The sequence below is a fragment of the Ovis canadensis genome, chromosome 26 (genome assembly GCF_042477335.2).
Source record: "Ovis canadensis isolate MfBH-ARS-UI-01 breed Bighorn chromosome 26, ARS-UI_OviCan_v2, whole genome shotgun sequence".
Lineage (NCBI taxonomy): Eukaryota > Metazoa > Chordata > Mammalia > Artiodactyla > Bovidae > Ovis > Ovis canadensis.
This window is the reverse complement of record NC_091270.1, coordinates 31,281,248-31,296,910: the sequence shown is the minus strand read 5'-3', so window position 1 is coordinate 31,296,910 and position 15,663 is coordinate 31,281,248. Positions and strand designations below refer to the sequence as shown.

General features: G+C 37.0%; 1 protein-coding gene across 50 annotated transcripts in view; it reads left to right on the top strand.

Annotated features, from left to right (window-relative positions):
- The window catches only part of SORBS2 (sorbin and SH3 domain containing 2), a 211,515-nt gene that overhangs the window by 169,607 nt on the left and 26,245 nt on the right, over positions 1 to 15,663 (top strand). For all 50 annotated transcript variants that reach the window (XM_069573228.1, XM_069573235.1, XM_069573229.1 and 47 more), the window contains 4 exons: positions 1,598 to 1,686; positions 3,060 to 3,106; positions 14,621 to 14,735; positions 15,524 to 15,652. In XM_069573228.1, coding sequence (XP_069429329.1) covers positions 1,598 to 1,686; positions 3,060 to 3,106; positions 14,621 to 14,735; positions 15,524 to 15,652 — 380 coding nt within the window. The remainder of the gene's footprint in view (positions 1 to 1,597; positions 1,687 to 3,059; positions 3,107 to 14,620; positions 14,736 to 15,523; positions 15,653 to 15,663) is intronic.

Genomic DNA, 15,663 nt, shown 5'->3' with positions numbered 1-15,663 from the left:
TTTTGTGAATATATCTTTAAGCTGTATATGTAAAAGTCATATTTCCATCAGTCATTTATTCATTTTCTCTTCCTCTCCATTATTTAACTTATTTTCTATTTCTGCTAAAACAATCCTGTACTGACATCTGAATTAGATTATTTAGGATAAAAGTGACTCTCAACTTCATTTTCATAGATTTCTTAAAGTGGAACACAAGAACAAATACAGAGGACATTTTTTCAGGTATACATCACTGGAAAACACAGGATGTTTTGATATTTTTATCCAATCCTTTTCATTAATGCTTAAAGTGCATTTGTTTACTGTGTAAATTTTAAGAAGCTGGAATGAATTTTCCAGGCTGAAACTTGGATTGTTCACAGAATTTTTTATGCACCAGACATTCCAAAGTGCCTTACACATATTTTCTATGTAACAGCATAAACTTAGATGATAGATATTATTGTAAGCACTGTTTTACAGATGAGGAAATTAATACACAAAGAGGACAAGAAATCTGACCAAAGTCACACAATGAGTAGGTAGCAGAAACAAGATTCAAATTCATGCAATTCAGAATTTGAGCACAGAATGTATAACCCAACTCTTAGTAACTATTGCACAAATTTTGTTATCTTATTAGTATTTATGTTTGTTTTCATTTATACCATATGACATGCTTCAAAAACAGTAAATTTACATTTTTAAAATCAAAGTCAGCAGCTTGAAATTTTCTCTGATTGAGACTTGTCATAATGGAATGTTTTCATAAATTATCTACCTTTTCCAGTTATTCAATATCATTTACATGTCCACATATAAAAGCATAAGATAGATACTTGCATCTTTATTTTATAATGCAATTAACTGTGTATATTTTGTTTTAAGGCAAACAAAAACAATGCAACAGTTCATAAGCCATTGGCCACCAGTACGACACTTTCTGTTTAGAAAACTTTTATCCTTTTGTTTCTTGGGGTAAATATTCACTTTCTAATCAGATAGTTGGAACACAAAGGAAGCAAATAGATGATGGCCTTAAGCCTTAAGCCTTAAGCCTTAAGCCTTAAGCCTTAAGATGTCATCTTCAGACTCAATAAGTCACTAAACACAGAGAGAAAGAGAGAAGAGAATGGTCACGATGTAGTTCTGCCATCATATTTTTTTGTTTCTCATTACTACATCCTTAAATTGTTCCATAACACGCTTCAGTTTTTATAAACGGTTGCTCCCGTCTTCAGCTTCTACAGGCTCTATCATAGTAATTATAAACTGGTGGCAAAAAGAACAGCAAGTATTACATCTTTGAGATGAAAAATCCCTGTAACTTTGAATTACCTATAATTGGTGCTGCAGCATAATTATATCAGCAGTGTAACAATTAAACCTTTATATTTATAATACTTCTGAAATCTTGGATTCTTTTCCTCTAAAAGTGCTCTCTTTTGTGTCTTATATCACATCTTTGTAATTACCTATGAGTTTTAGGCCTGTGTTTTCCATTGTGGTGTCTTTCCACATTTGAAGGGGAATATAGTTGCCACCAGGGAAAATGGCTAATCAAGTCTGCTTTTGATTATGTGGATACTCACTCTGGCCCTGTCCTTTCCAACAGACCATGAGTCCTCTAGGAGTTACTCGGCCACACTGACTGATCTTGGAAGAACCGCACCCAGGGAAAGAAGAGGAACTCCAGAAAAAGAGGTAGTCTGCTTAGTGGCACTTGAGTCTTTTTCAACAATATACTTGAGAAAGCATCTGCCAGCTGAAGTTAGTGTAAAACCAGTTAAGAGCCCTGATTAAAAACATAAAAGTGTTGATGGAGAAACTAGAAATTAGTTTTCCCTGGAGCCCAAGCAAAAGATTTGAAGCCACAGCATTCTAACCTGAGCAGCACGTCTCCCCCAGTTGTAGTCCAGTTTTGAGAGTGACTCTCTGAGTCTTGATCTGACCTATAGATTAATAGCTTTGTCTGAAACAGTCTTGAGCTGGGCCACCCCTTGGAGGAAGAAAGCTTTCCCTATCGAGATTTCTGGCCCAGCGATGAAGGGGACAGTCCTATCAGCTGTGCTGCAAATCAATACAGATTCCATGGAAATAATTTTTGCTGCCCTGCTCTTTTGGGGGAGGATCCCTGAAAAAAACCCCGCTGTTTCTGGGAACCCCCAGCCTGCTGGCTCTTGTCCGTGGTCCTGAGCCAGGACTGATGGTCTGGCTTGTACTATCTTGGAGCCATGAAGTTTTGATAAAAACAGAAGGCTAGTCCTGGACTGTCAGCCACTCCAGAAAGTTCTCTACCAGTGTCTAACACAGTCCAATGCCTGTGGATCCAGGATCCAAAGCCAGGAATGATCCAGGATGCCCAAAGTCCAGCAGAGTCTCAGGGAAAGAGCGGTGAGAGGATGATTGGCATCAGAAAGGAAGAGCTCAGGTATATAGCTACAGGTGCGCCAGGCAGATCTGTGGGCCCCAGAGCTCGAGTGTGGGCTCGTGTCGAATCTGGTCAGGACTCAAAGATGAGCAGCTGGTTTACTGGGTGCTGAAGAGTTCCTGAACTCCCCAGGGAATACAAAATGACCAAGTCCATACTTTTGGCCACTAACTAGCCTCTCCATGATAACTAGGCTATATTTCTTTGCTACTATGTTAACAAGTGTTTGGTAAAAGGAGTAATGACTCCCTTCGTGACTTTTTCCAGTCCTTTAATTATGGCTCAGAAGCTGTGTCAATACTTAGGACACAGAACAATTGATCTTCCACAGTTATCCCAGGAAAAGCCAAAATTATACATAGGACCAAATCCTCTGCAGACATTTTATTCCCCTTTCATGGCATACATTTACCTTAGTCCCTAAGATGAAATGTGATATTCAACAATTATGGTGAATAGGTCATCTGTTATAGTTTAACTATCTAAAAAGAACCAATTGATTTGCTTATAAATTGCATATATGATTTACATTGTATATGTTTAATCAATCCTTCAAGTTTCATTTCTCTTTAATTCATATGAAACTGATTTTTTAATAGGAAATCCAAAATTTTAAGTTAGCATCAACCATTTCCTTCCTTTTCAGAAACTGCCTGCAAAAGCTGTTTACGATTTTAAGGCTCAGACATCCAAGTAAGTATAAGCATTCATCATATGATTTAAGTTGACTTTACATACATAAATAATACATTAAAAGACAAATATTGCACTGTGATGTTTTACAAATAAGACCTAGTTCCCAATTCAGCAATCAACTCTAATTAAGTGGTTCCTTTTGAATTAATTGGGATGTGGGCGTAATTTTATTTTCATATTGAGTTTCATTGAGAAACATTGAGTTTTAAATTACACTAAATATGTTTGAGCACAATGAGTTCAAAAGGATACGAAAAACAAAACGAAATTAGGATCTTTGTTTCTAGAATTTTCATGTCAAGAATGAAGTAAAAATAAAGTGTTGGGGAGTAATTAACACTTAGAGAATTTGATAACATTTATTTATCCAACTATATCAAGGATAGTTTGTGGTTAAAGACTATAACTGTGTACAAAGACTCCAATAGTAAAAATCACCATTTCTCAATACTCAGAGCTTAAAGACTCTGAGTACATTTTTATCCTGTGCCATTTTTTTTTCAAGAGGTTAACATTTTATCTATTTATTTGGCCACAGTGAGGGTCATGTGGGATCTTAGTTCCTCAACCAAGGATCCAACCTTTCACCCTCCACAGTGGAAGCATGGAGATGGAGTCTTAACCACTGGACTCCCAGGGAATTCCCTATTCTGTGGTCTTTAATGTTGGTGTTTTCACAACACAAATTGTGTTGGAATTTTTCACTTTTTTTTTTTTTTAGGAACTTGTTCATCAGATCAGCACATGGTTAGAGAAAGCTAATAGTAAGCACATGAGGAGGTTTAAATAGGAGCAAGACTTCCGGCTCTGTTAGGGTCCATGTCACATGCCTAACTTAAGAAACTGTGGTCTCCAATAGAATTCAAGATACTGGCATTAAATTACACTATGTCGTTTAGATGGAATATATATAATAGCCAAAGCATTTGTTCATAGAAATGAATATTATATGAATTAATAGTTAAAGAATCCATCTCTGGCAGAAGACATATAAACAATAAAACCACTCAAAATTTGGGAATGAATAAGAAAATGCTATTTAGAGGTGAAGATGTTGAACATGACTTTAATCTGGGGTTAAAAAAAATTCCAAAAGAAAGCTTACAACCTTTTTTTGTTTGATGAGAGAAGTAACATCTGCCCTGTTTCCACTGCTATTCTTCGGATGTAGTGTGATCACTCATACAAGGCATGTCAGTTTTATAAAATAATGATTTAAAACGTCATAAATTCATTTCTTCTTTATGACAACCAAATGTGTCCTTAGATGTGTGAAGCCCTGAGGAATGACAGGATGTATAACATATGCTAAGGGCTCAGAAGCTTTTTGAGAAATCTTCATTAGAAACAAGCATCGAAAGACAGATGAAGTGCAATGCAGAGGAAAGGCGTTTGTGGTGTCGATTGTGTCAGTGGATTTCACCTGCTCCAAGTGCCAAGCCCCTCACCCTCCTCCATGGCCATGTCCTCGTTGTGAATGTGTGAGCGTGGCAAAGGTTCGGAGAAACCCCCTCTCCCACACACTGCCCACGGGAGTGTATATGACACAGTTGTTCTCAAGGGCACCTGCACTACCCCCACTTTCACAAGGTCTTCCTCAACCAACGAAATCTAATTGTATTATACGCCTTTAGAGAAGTAGAGTGAGTAATCACCCATGGAAGCCATCCCATAACTTTCAGTTCAGTTCAGTCTTTCAGTCGTGTCTGACTCTTTGCAATCCCATGCACCGCAGCACGCCAGGCCTCCCTGTCCATCACCAACTCGGAGGTTACTGAAACTCACATCTATTGAGTTGGTGATGCCAACCAACCATCTCATCCTCTGTTGTCCCCTTCTCCTCCTGCCTTCAATCTTTCCCAGCATCAGGGTCTTTTCAAATGAGTCAGTTCTTCACATCAGGTGGCCAAAGTGTTGGAGTTTCAGCTTCAACATCAGTCCTTCCAGTGAATATTCAGGACTGATTTCCTTTAGAATGGACTGGTTGTATCTCCTTGCAGTCCAAGGGACTCTCAAGAGTCTTCTCCAACACCACAGTTCAAAAGCATCAATTCTTCAGCACTCAGCTTTCTTTATAGTCCAACTCTCACATCCATACATGACTACTGGAAAAACTATAGCCTTGACTAGATGTACCTTTGTTGGCAAAGTAATGTTTCTGCTTTTTAATATGCTGTCTAGGTTGGTCATAAATTTCCTTCCAAGGAGTAAGCATCTTTTAATTTCATGGTTGCAGTCATCATCTGCCATGATTTTGGAGCCCAAGAAAATAAAGCCTGTCACTGTTTCCACTGTTTCCCCATCTATGTCCCATGAAGTGATGAGACCAGATGCCATGATCTTAGTTTTCTGAATATTGAGTTTTAAGTCAATTTTTTCACTCTCCTCTGTCACTTTCATCAAGAGGCTCTTTAGTTTTTCTTCTTTTTCTGCCATAAGGGTGGTGTCATCTGCATATCTGAGGTTATTGATGTTTCCTCACGGCAATCTTGATTCCAGCTTGTGCTTCTTCCAGCCCAGCGTTTCTCATGATGTACTCGGCATAGAAGTTAAATAAGCAGGGTGACAATATACAGCATTGACATACTCCTTTTCCTATTTGGAACCAGTCTGTTGTTCCATGTCCAGTTCTAAGTGTTGCTTCTTGACCTGCATACGAGGCAGGTCAAGTGGTCTAGAATTCCCATCTCTTTCAAAATTTTCCACAGTTTGTTGTGGGCCACACAATCAAAGGCTTTGGCATAGTCAATAAAGCAGAAGTTTTTTCTGGAATTCGCTTGCTTTTTCAATGATCCAACGGATGTTGGCAAGTTGATCTCTGGTTCCTCTGCCTTTTCTAAATCCAGCTTGAACATCTGGAAGTTCATGATTCACATACTGTTGAAGCCTGGCTTGGAGAATTTTGAGCATTGCTTTACTAGTGTGTGAGATAAGTGCAACTGTGCAGTAGTTTGAGCATTCTTTGGCATTGCCTTTCTTTTGAATTGAAATGAAAACTGACCTTTTTCAGTCCTGTGGCCACTGCTGAGTGTTCCAAATTTGCTGGCATGTTAAGTGTAGCACTTTCACAGCATCATCTTTTAGGATTTGAAATAGCTCAACTAGAATTCCGTCACCTCCACTAACTTTGTTTGTAGTGATGCTTCCTAAGGCCCACTTGACTTCATATTCCAGAATGTCTGGATCTCACCATCATGATTCTCTGGGTTGTAAAGATCTTTTTGGTATAGTTCTTCTGTATATTCTTGCCACCTCTTCTTAAGGTGGCATATCTTCACCATATCTTCTGCTTCTGTTAGGTCCATACCATTTCTGTCCTTTATTGAGCCCATCTCTGCATGAAATGTTCCCTTGGTATCTCTAATTTTCTTGAAGAGATCCTTAGACTTTCCCATTCTTTAGTAAGGAAAAAAAAATTGTTTCCCTCATAGTATCAATAAATTTACCTGATTGCAGCTTAATCACCTTCCTCTCTTTCTATTCTCAGGAAATGTAAAAGAGTGGTTATGCATCACCCCCAATGTAGTTATATACCTGACACCAAAATTATGGTTGTGGATGACTCATACAGCTTGAAAAAAAAGGCTCACACATCCAGACAGCTCTGAAAGTTTCAGGAGGACTGGCCACATTGTGAAGTCATTTCAACCATGAGCTAGATGTGAAGGTTAGCAGACATCTGGCCCAGAGGTCCTTGAAATCTAGTCCTATCCAAACTATCCATGAGTTTATTTGTCCATGCCAAATGGTTTTGGACAGGAGCACGTATCAAGGACCTTTTGGCGGAAACCAAATGTCTTACAGACGTTCTGGGCAGGATAAAATGTCCTGCAAGAAATGTGAGTACTTCTTGTGCCTAACATCTTAACAAACAAGAGACAGATATTTGTTTGAAATAATTATCTGTTTTAAATGCTTTTTTTTTTTACTGAATACATAACCCAACCCAAAGGTTGTCAATGGCCACTATTCAAAGGTGGTGGGGGTTGGGGGTGGAATAAACTTATCAAAATGAGACTTCTAGGAAGATGAGCCTCCCATGCCATGAGAACAAGCCCTGAGCCTTTGGAGCAGTAGCACTGATTCCAAGACCCTAGACTACCAGAGAACTAACCCTAGGGAATATCAAATAGTGAGAACTCACGCAAAGGAAACCACTTGAATACAAGACCCTGCATCACCCAAACACCAGTAGCACTCTGTGCAGGACACCTCATCTAAACAACAAACAAAAATACAAACCCAATCATCAGCAGACAAGATTACTACCTCACTCAGTGTTGCCCATCAGAGGAAAAACAAACAAAAACTCAGCACAAATCTCACCCTATAGGAAGAGTGAGATACTTACACAAACCACTGGACCAAACTTAGGAGGGTAGAAACCAAAAGGAAGAAAGAATTCAACCGTGAAGCCTGGGAAAAGGAGACCTCAAACACAGTAAGTTTAAAAAAATAATGAAAAGACAGAGAAATACTACACAAATGAAGGAACAAACTAGAAACACAAGTCTAAATAAATGAAGAGGAAATAGGCAAACTACCTGAAAATGAATTCAGAATAATGACAGTAAAGATGATCAAAAACCTTGAGAACAAAATGTAGGAAATGCAAGAATCAATTAACAAAGACCTAGAAGAATTAAAGAATAAACATACAGAGACAAACAACACAATTACTGAAATTAAAAAATACTGTAAAAGGAATCAATAGCAGAATATCTGAAGCAGAAGAACAAATCAGTGAGCTGGAAGATAAAATGGTAGAAGTAACTTCTGAAGAGCAGAATAAAGTAAAAAGAATAAAAAGAACTGAGGATAGTCTCAGAGACCTCGGGATAATATCAAATGCACCAACATTCGAATTATATGGGTCCCAGAAGAAGAAGAGTAAAAGAAAGGGTATGAGAAAATTTTTGAAGAGATTATAGTTGAAAATTTCCCCAACATGGAAAAGGCAATAGTCAATCAAGTCCAAGAGGCACAAAGATTCTCATACAGGATAAACCCAAGGAGAAACACACTAAGACACATACTAATCAAATTAACAAAGAGTAAACACAAAGAAAGAATATTAAAAGCAGCAAAGGAGAAGCAACAAGTAACATACAAGGGAAACGCCATCACTTAACAGCTGATCTTTCAGCAGAAACTCTGCAGGCCAGAAGGGAATGGCAGGATATATTTAAAGTACTGAAAGGGAAAAATCTACAACCAAGAATACTGTACCTGGCAAGGATCTCATTCAAAATTGATGGAGAAATAAAAAGCTTTTCCGACCAGCAAAAGTTAAGAGAATTCAGTACCACCAAACCAGATTTACAGCAAATGTTAAAGAGACTTACATAGTCAAGAAATACAACAGATGAAAAAATATCTATAAAAATCAACCCCAAACAATTAAAAAATGGCAATAGGAACATATATATCAATAATTACTTTAAATGTAAATGGATTAAATGCTCCAACCAAAAGACACAAACTGGTTAAATGGATACAAAAATGAGATCCATATATATGCTGTCTAAGAGAAACACACTTCAGACTTAAAGACACATATAGACTGAAAATGAGAGGATGGGAAAGTATAGTCCATACAGATGGGAAGCAAAAGAAAGCTGGAGTAGCAATCCTCATATCAGACAAAATAGACCTTAAAGAATATTACAAGAGATTAGGAAGGACACTACATAATGATCAAGGGATCAATCCAAGAGGAAGACATAACAATTGTAAATATCTATGCAACCTACATAGGAGCACCTCAATACATAAGACAAACACTAACAGACATAAAAGGAGAAGTTGACAGTAACACAATGATAGTAGGAGACTTTAACACCCCCCTACTCACACCAATGGACAGATCATCAAAACAGAAAATTAATAAAGAAACACAAGTCTTAAATGATACATTAGATGAGATGGATCTCATTGATATCTTCAGGACATTCCATCCAAATGCAGAAGAATATACCTTCTTCTCAAGTGCACATGGAATATTCTCCAGGATAGACCACATCTTGGGTCACATATCAAACCTCAGTAAATTTAAGAAAATTGAAATCATGTCAAGAATCTTCTCTAACCACAATGCTATGAGACTAGATATCAATTACAAGAAAAAACCTGTAAGAAACACAAACACCTGGAGATTAAACAACACGTTTCTACATAACCAATAGGTTACTGAAGAAATAAAAAAATTTCTAGAAACAAATGACAATGGAAACACAACTCAAAACCTATGGGATGCCCCAAAAGCAGTTCTAAGAGGGAAGTTTATAGCAATACGATCCTACCTCAATACACAAGAAAAACAACCTCACTTTACACCTAAAACAACTGGAAAAGAAGAACAAAAAAAAAACATTAGCAAAAGGAAAGAAATCATAAAGATCTGAGCAGAAATAAATACAAAATAAATGAAAGAAACAATAGTAAAGATTAATAAAACTAAAAGCTGGTTCTTTGAGAAGATAAACAAAATTGACAAAACTTTAGCCAGACTCATCAAGAAAAAAAGAGAGAAGAATCAAATCAACAGAATTAGAAATGAAAAAGGAGAGGTTACAACAGACAATGCAGAAATACAAAGGACTTTAAGAGACTATTATGAACAAGTATATGTCAATAAAATGGATAACCTGGAAGAAATGTACAGATTGTTATAAAAGTTCAATGTTCCAAGACTGAACCAAGAAGAAATAGAAATTATGAACAACCCAATTACAAGCTCTGAAATTGAGGCTGTGATCAAAAATCTCCCAAAAAACAAAAGCCCAGGACCAGATGGCTTCACAGGAGAAGTCTATCAAACCTTTAGAGAAGAGCTAATGCTTATCCTTCTAAAACTCTTTCAAAAAATTATAGAGGAAGGAACACTTCCAAATTCATTCCATGAGGCCACCATCACCCTGATACCAAAACCAGACAAAGACAACACAGAAAAAGAAAACTACAGGCCAGTATCACTGATGAACACAGATGCGAAAATCCTCAACAAAATTTTAGCAAACAGAATTCAGCAACATATCAAAAAGCTCATACTCCATGATCTAGTTGGGTTTATTCCAGGAATGCAAAGATTCTTCAATATACACAAACAAATAAATATGATACACTATATTAGACTGAAAAATAAAAATCATATGATCATCTCAATAGATGCAGAAAAGACTTTGATGAAATTTAGCACCCATTTATGATTAAAACTGTTCAAAAAATGGGCATAGAAGGAACCTACCTCAACATAGTAAAGACCATAAGCCTACAGCAAACATTATTCTCAATGGCAAAAAACTGAAAGCACTCCTTCTAAGATCAGGAACAAGACAAGGGTGTCCACTTTCACCACTATTATTCAACATAGTTCTGGAGGTCCTAGCTACAGCAATCAGAGAAGAAAAAGAAATAAAAACGAATCCAGATTAGAAAAGAAGTAAAGCTCTCACTGTTTGCAGATGACATGATACTGTACATAGAAAACCCTAAAGATAGTATCAGAAAATTACTATTAGTGAATTTAGCAAAGTTGCAAGATATAAAATCAATACACAGAAATCACTTGTATTTCTATATACTAACAATGAAAAATCAAAAAAAATTAAGAGATCAATCCCATTCACCACTGCAACAAAAATAATTAAGCATCTAGGAATAAACTTACCTAAGGAGACAAAAGAACTGTACACAGAAAATTATAAGATGCTAATGAAAGAAATCAAAGACAACATAAACAGGTGAAGAGGTATTCCATGTTCCTGGGTAGGAAGAATCAATATTGTGAAAATGACTATACTACCAAATGCAATCTATAGATTCAATGCTATCCCTATCAAATTACCAATGGCATTTTTCACAGAACTAGAACAAAAAAATTTCACAATTCATATGGAAACACAAAAGACCCCAAATAGCCAAAGCAGTCTTGAGAAAGAAGAATGGAGCTGAAGGAATCAACCCTCTTGACTTCATATTATACTACAAAGCTACAGTCATTAAGACAGTATGGTACTGGCAAAAAAAAAAACCACAGAAATGTAGACCAATGGAACAAGATAGAAAGCCCAGAAATAAACCCATGTGCCTATGGGTACCTTATTTTTCACAAAGGAGGCAAGAATATGCAAAGGGACAAAGACAGCCTCTTCAATAAACGGTGCTGGAAAAACAGGACAGCTACATGTAAACGAATGAAATTAGAACACTTCCTAACACCATACACAAAGATAAACTCAAAATAGATCAAAGACCTAAATGTAAGACCAGAAACTATAATGCTCTTAGAGGAAAACACAGGCAGAACATTTGATGACATAAATCAAAGCAAGATCCTCTATGACCCACCTCTTAGAGTAACAGAAATAAAAACAAACAAGTGAGACCTGATTAAACTTAAAAGCTGTTGCACCGCAAAGGAAACATAAGCAAGGTGAAAAGACAACCCTCAGAATGGGAGAAAATAATAGCAAATGAAACAACTGACAAAGCATTAATTTCATAAATATACAAGCAGCTCATACAACTCAATGGCAGAAAAACAAACAACCCAATCAAAAAGTGGGAAAAAGACCTAAACAGACATTTCTCCAAAGAAGACATACAGATGGCTAACAAACACATGAAAAGATGCTCAACATTGCTCATTATTAGAGAAATGCAAATCAAAGCTACAATGAGATATCACCTCACACTGGTCAGAAAGGCCATCATCAAAAAGTATACAAACAATAGATGCTGGAGAGGGTGTGGAGAAAAGAGAATGCTCTTGCACTGTTGGTGGGAATGTAAACTGATACAGCCACTATGGAAGACTGTATGGAGATTCCTTTAAAAACTAGGAATAAAGCCACCATATGACCCAGAAATTCCACTCCTAGGCATATACCCTGAGGAAACCAAAATTGAAAAAAACACAGGTATCCCGTTGTTCGTTGCAGTACGATTTACAATAGCTAGAACATGGAAGCAACCTAGATGTCCATCAACAGATGAATGGATAAAGAAGTGATGGTACATATACACAATGGAATATTACTCAGCCATAAAAAGGAACACATTTGAGTCAGTTCTGATGAAGTAGATGAACCTAGAACCTATTATACAGAGTGAAGTGAGTCAGAAAAAGAAAGATAAATATTGTATTCTAACACACATAGACTGGTAGGCTGCAGTCCATGAGGTCGCTAAGAGTCGGACACGACTGAGCGACTTCACTTTCCCTTTTCACTTTCATGCACTGGAGAAGGAAATGGCAACCCACTCCAGTGTTCTTGCCTGGAGAATCCCAGGGACGGGGCAGCCTGGTGGGCTGCCGTCTATGGGGTCGCACAGAGTCAGACACGACTGAAGCGACTCAGCAGCAGCAGCAGCAGCAGCAGCAGCAACACATATATATGGAATCTAGAAAAATGGTACTGAAAAACTTATTTACAGGGCAGCAATGGAGAAACAGACATAGAGAATAGACTTATGGACATGGGGAGAGAGAAGGAAAGGGTGAGATGTATGAAAAGAGTAACATGGAAACTTACATTACCTTGTGTAAAATAGTAGCCAATGGGAATTTGCTGTATGGCTCAGGAAACTCGAACAGGGGCTGTGTCAACCTAGACGGGTGGGATGTGGTGGGGGAAGATGGGAGGGAGGTTCAAAAGGGAAGAGAATATGTATAACTATGGATGATTCATGTTGAGGTTTGACAGAAAACAACAAAATTCTGTAAAGCAATTATCCTTCAAGAAAAAAATTAAAAGAGACTTCTAGAAATTCTAGCTCTGAGATGAGATGAACATAATTTTGAAAACTGAAAAGTGAGACCAGTGTCCTTTTTTCCCAGATGACTTGAAAAATTTAAGTACAAGTCTTCACACATAGAAAAGATATCTTTTCATATTAAAAAAAAATGATTAGCTGTCTCTTAATTACTCTTTTTTTAAAGCTAAGCTTTCTGATCTCATTTCCAGATACAAAATGTACTTAGTATAAATAAAACTGTTGGATTATAAACATGAAAATACTTAGGTTTTTATTTTCTGTATTAGCCACATGCATAATGAGGGAAGAAGTACTGTGCCTGAATGTAAGGCTCTATGAATCTTCTTTGCTTTTAGGGTTACTGAAAGTTTAACACACTTGCATTGTGAAGGTTTTAGCACTTCTAAATGTGTGATAATTCTTTTTACTATGCAACTTTTTTCAATTAATTCTTTTAATCAATGCGAAATATTCTACATTTACTATAAACCTCTCTGCATTATATACTCTACACACATAAATGCTCCAACTCAAGATCCTGAACAAAACAACACAGAAGATTTGGGAGTGGGAAGGCAGATGTGTGGGACTGTGGGGCTCTTGACAAAAGATCTGAAATAAGTACCCTTCAACGAGAGATAATTGTGGAGGCAAAATAACACAGAGACACAATCACCTGGGAGATGAAGCCATGAAAACTAAAGCAGTGAGGGTGAGACTTTAGGCATGAATTATTCATGATGAGTAATGTCTTTATAACTTAAAATTAAACACCCCAGTCTACCTACTGTCTCCTTAGAAACAGCCAAAATGGAAAAGCATACTTAGTTTCTTGAAATTATCTTTATATTTAGAAAACAAAAAATATAAAGGAGGGTACAAGCAATCTGTGCTTGTCTTTGCACTTGAAACAAGTTTATCTTTGTGACCATAGTTCATAATACTTTACTGTATATTTGAAAGTTTCTAATAAATCTGAAAAGTTCTCATCATAAGAAAAAAACTGATAACTATATGGGGTGACTGTTAACTTATTGTGGTGGTCATTTTGAAATATATACAAATATTATGTTGTACATCTAAAACGAACATAATGTTCCATATCAATTATATTCCACTTTTTAAAAATGTTTCTCATTGTGCCTCATTGAAAAATCAAAGTATAAAATCTTTTCTGCTTCACAAGATAAAATCATTATCAAGATACTCTACTTAAATGCCTGTCAACCAGCTTCAAGGAACCACAAATAAAATTTTTTCTCATGTAAGCACTTGTGTGCTAAGGCGAAATGATATTGGACTCCTCATTGTAAGCTTGAGCTTACAGGAGGAGACAAAGAGAGAGAGAGAGAAGTAACTAACTAGCTAACTAACTTCAGGACAAATAAAAAATCAGTGCAGAATGAACCCAGCATTATGGCAAGCGTCACAACTCTTCTCCCATAAACCAAAGACAAGATGGCAATCGTCTGTCCCCACCTTTGAATTTCATATTAATCTGCCTGTGATTTAAATCAGTCATGATGTTTATATTTGCTCTTTTTCAATCATTTCTAAAGTGATAATGTTTCAAATGAATTTTAAAAGTCTTTCAAGGAGCATCCTTAGCTAACTGGGCTCAACAGATTTTTTTTTAATACTCAAAGTACATTAACCAGCCAAATGCAGATCCAGTGAGAATGCTTCTCTGAAGAATAACTGCTGTATATCACAGAAAAAAAAAACCACATTTAAATGTATCTCTTCTTCCAGGGAGCTGTCATTTAAGAAAGGAGATACTGTCTACATCCTCAGGAAAATTGACCAAAACTGGTATGAGGGAGAGCATCATGGGAGAGTGGGCATTTTCCCAATCTCATATGTAGAGGTAAGCCCTTCCCCTTCCCCCCTATGTGATTATTGTTTCTAGAGTCACCATGGGTCAAGAATAGATAACTGCTTTGCAAATAAGTTCATCTGTACCGTTGTTCTAGACTCCACAGTTAGGAGTTAATATATGATATCTGTTTTTCTCTTTCTTACCTCACTCTGTATGACCATCTCTAGGACCATCCATGTCTCCACAAATGACCCGTTTCATTCATTTTTGTGGCTGAGTAATATTCCATTATACATGCACCACATGCTCTTTATCCATTCCTCTGCTGATGGACATTTAAGTTGTTTCCATGTCCTGGCTATTGTAAATAGCATTGCTATGAATATTAGGGTGCATGTATCCTTTTGAATTATGGTTTTCTCTGGGTATATCACCGGGACTGGGATTGCTGGGTCATATGTTAGTTCTATTTTTCATTTTTGAAGGAACCTCCATACTGTTTTCCATAGTGGCTGTATCAATTTACACTCCCACCAGCGAGGGGTGGGGAATGGCGTGGGAGGAATTGGGAAAGTGGGATTGACACACATACACTATTGATACTCTGTATAAAATAGATAACTAATGAGACCTTACTGTACAGCACAGGGAATGCTACTTTGAGCTCTTTGGTGCCCTGATTGGTAAGGAAGTCCAAAAGAGAGGGGATATACGTATACATACAGCTGATTCTTTTTGCTGTACGGCAGAAACTAACACAACATTGTAAAGCAACTATACACCAATAAAATTTTAAAAAGAAAACAAAGAATAAAGAGAACTGTTCTCCTTTGTAGAAACTCACACCTCCTGAAAAAGCACAGCCTGCAAGACCACCTCCCCCAGCCCAGCCTGGTGAAATCGGAGAAGCTATCGCCAAATATAATTTCAGTGCTGACACCAATGTGGAGCTATCGCTGAGAAAGGTAAGCGGCTT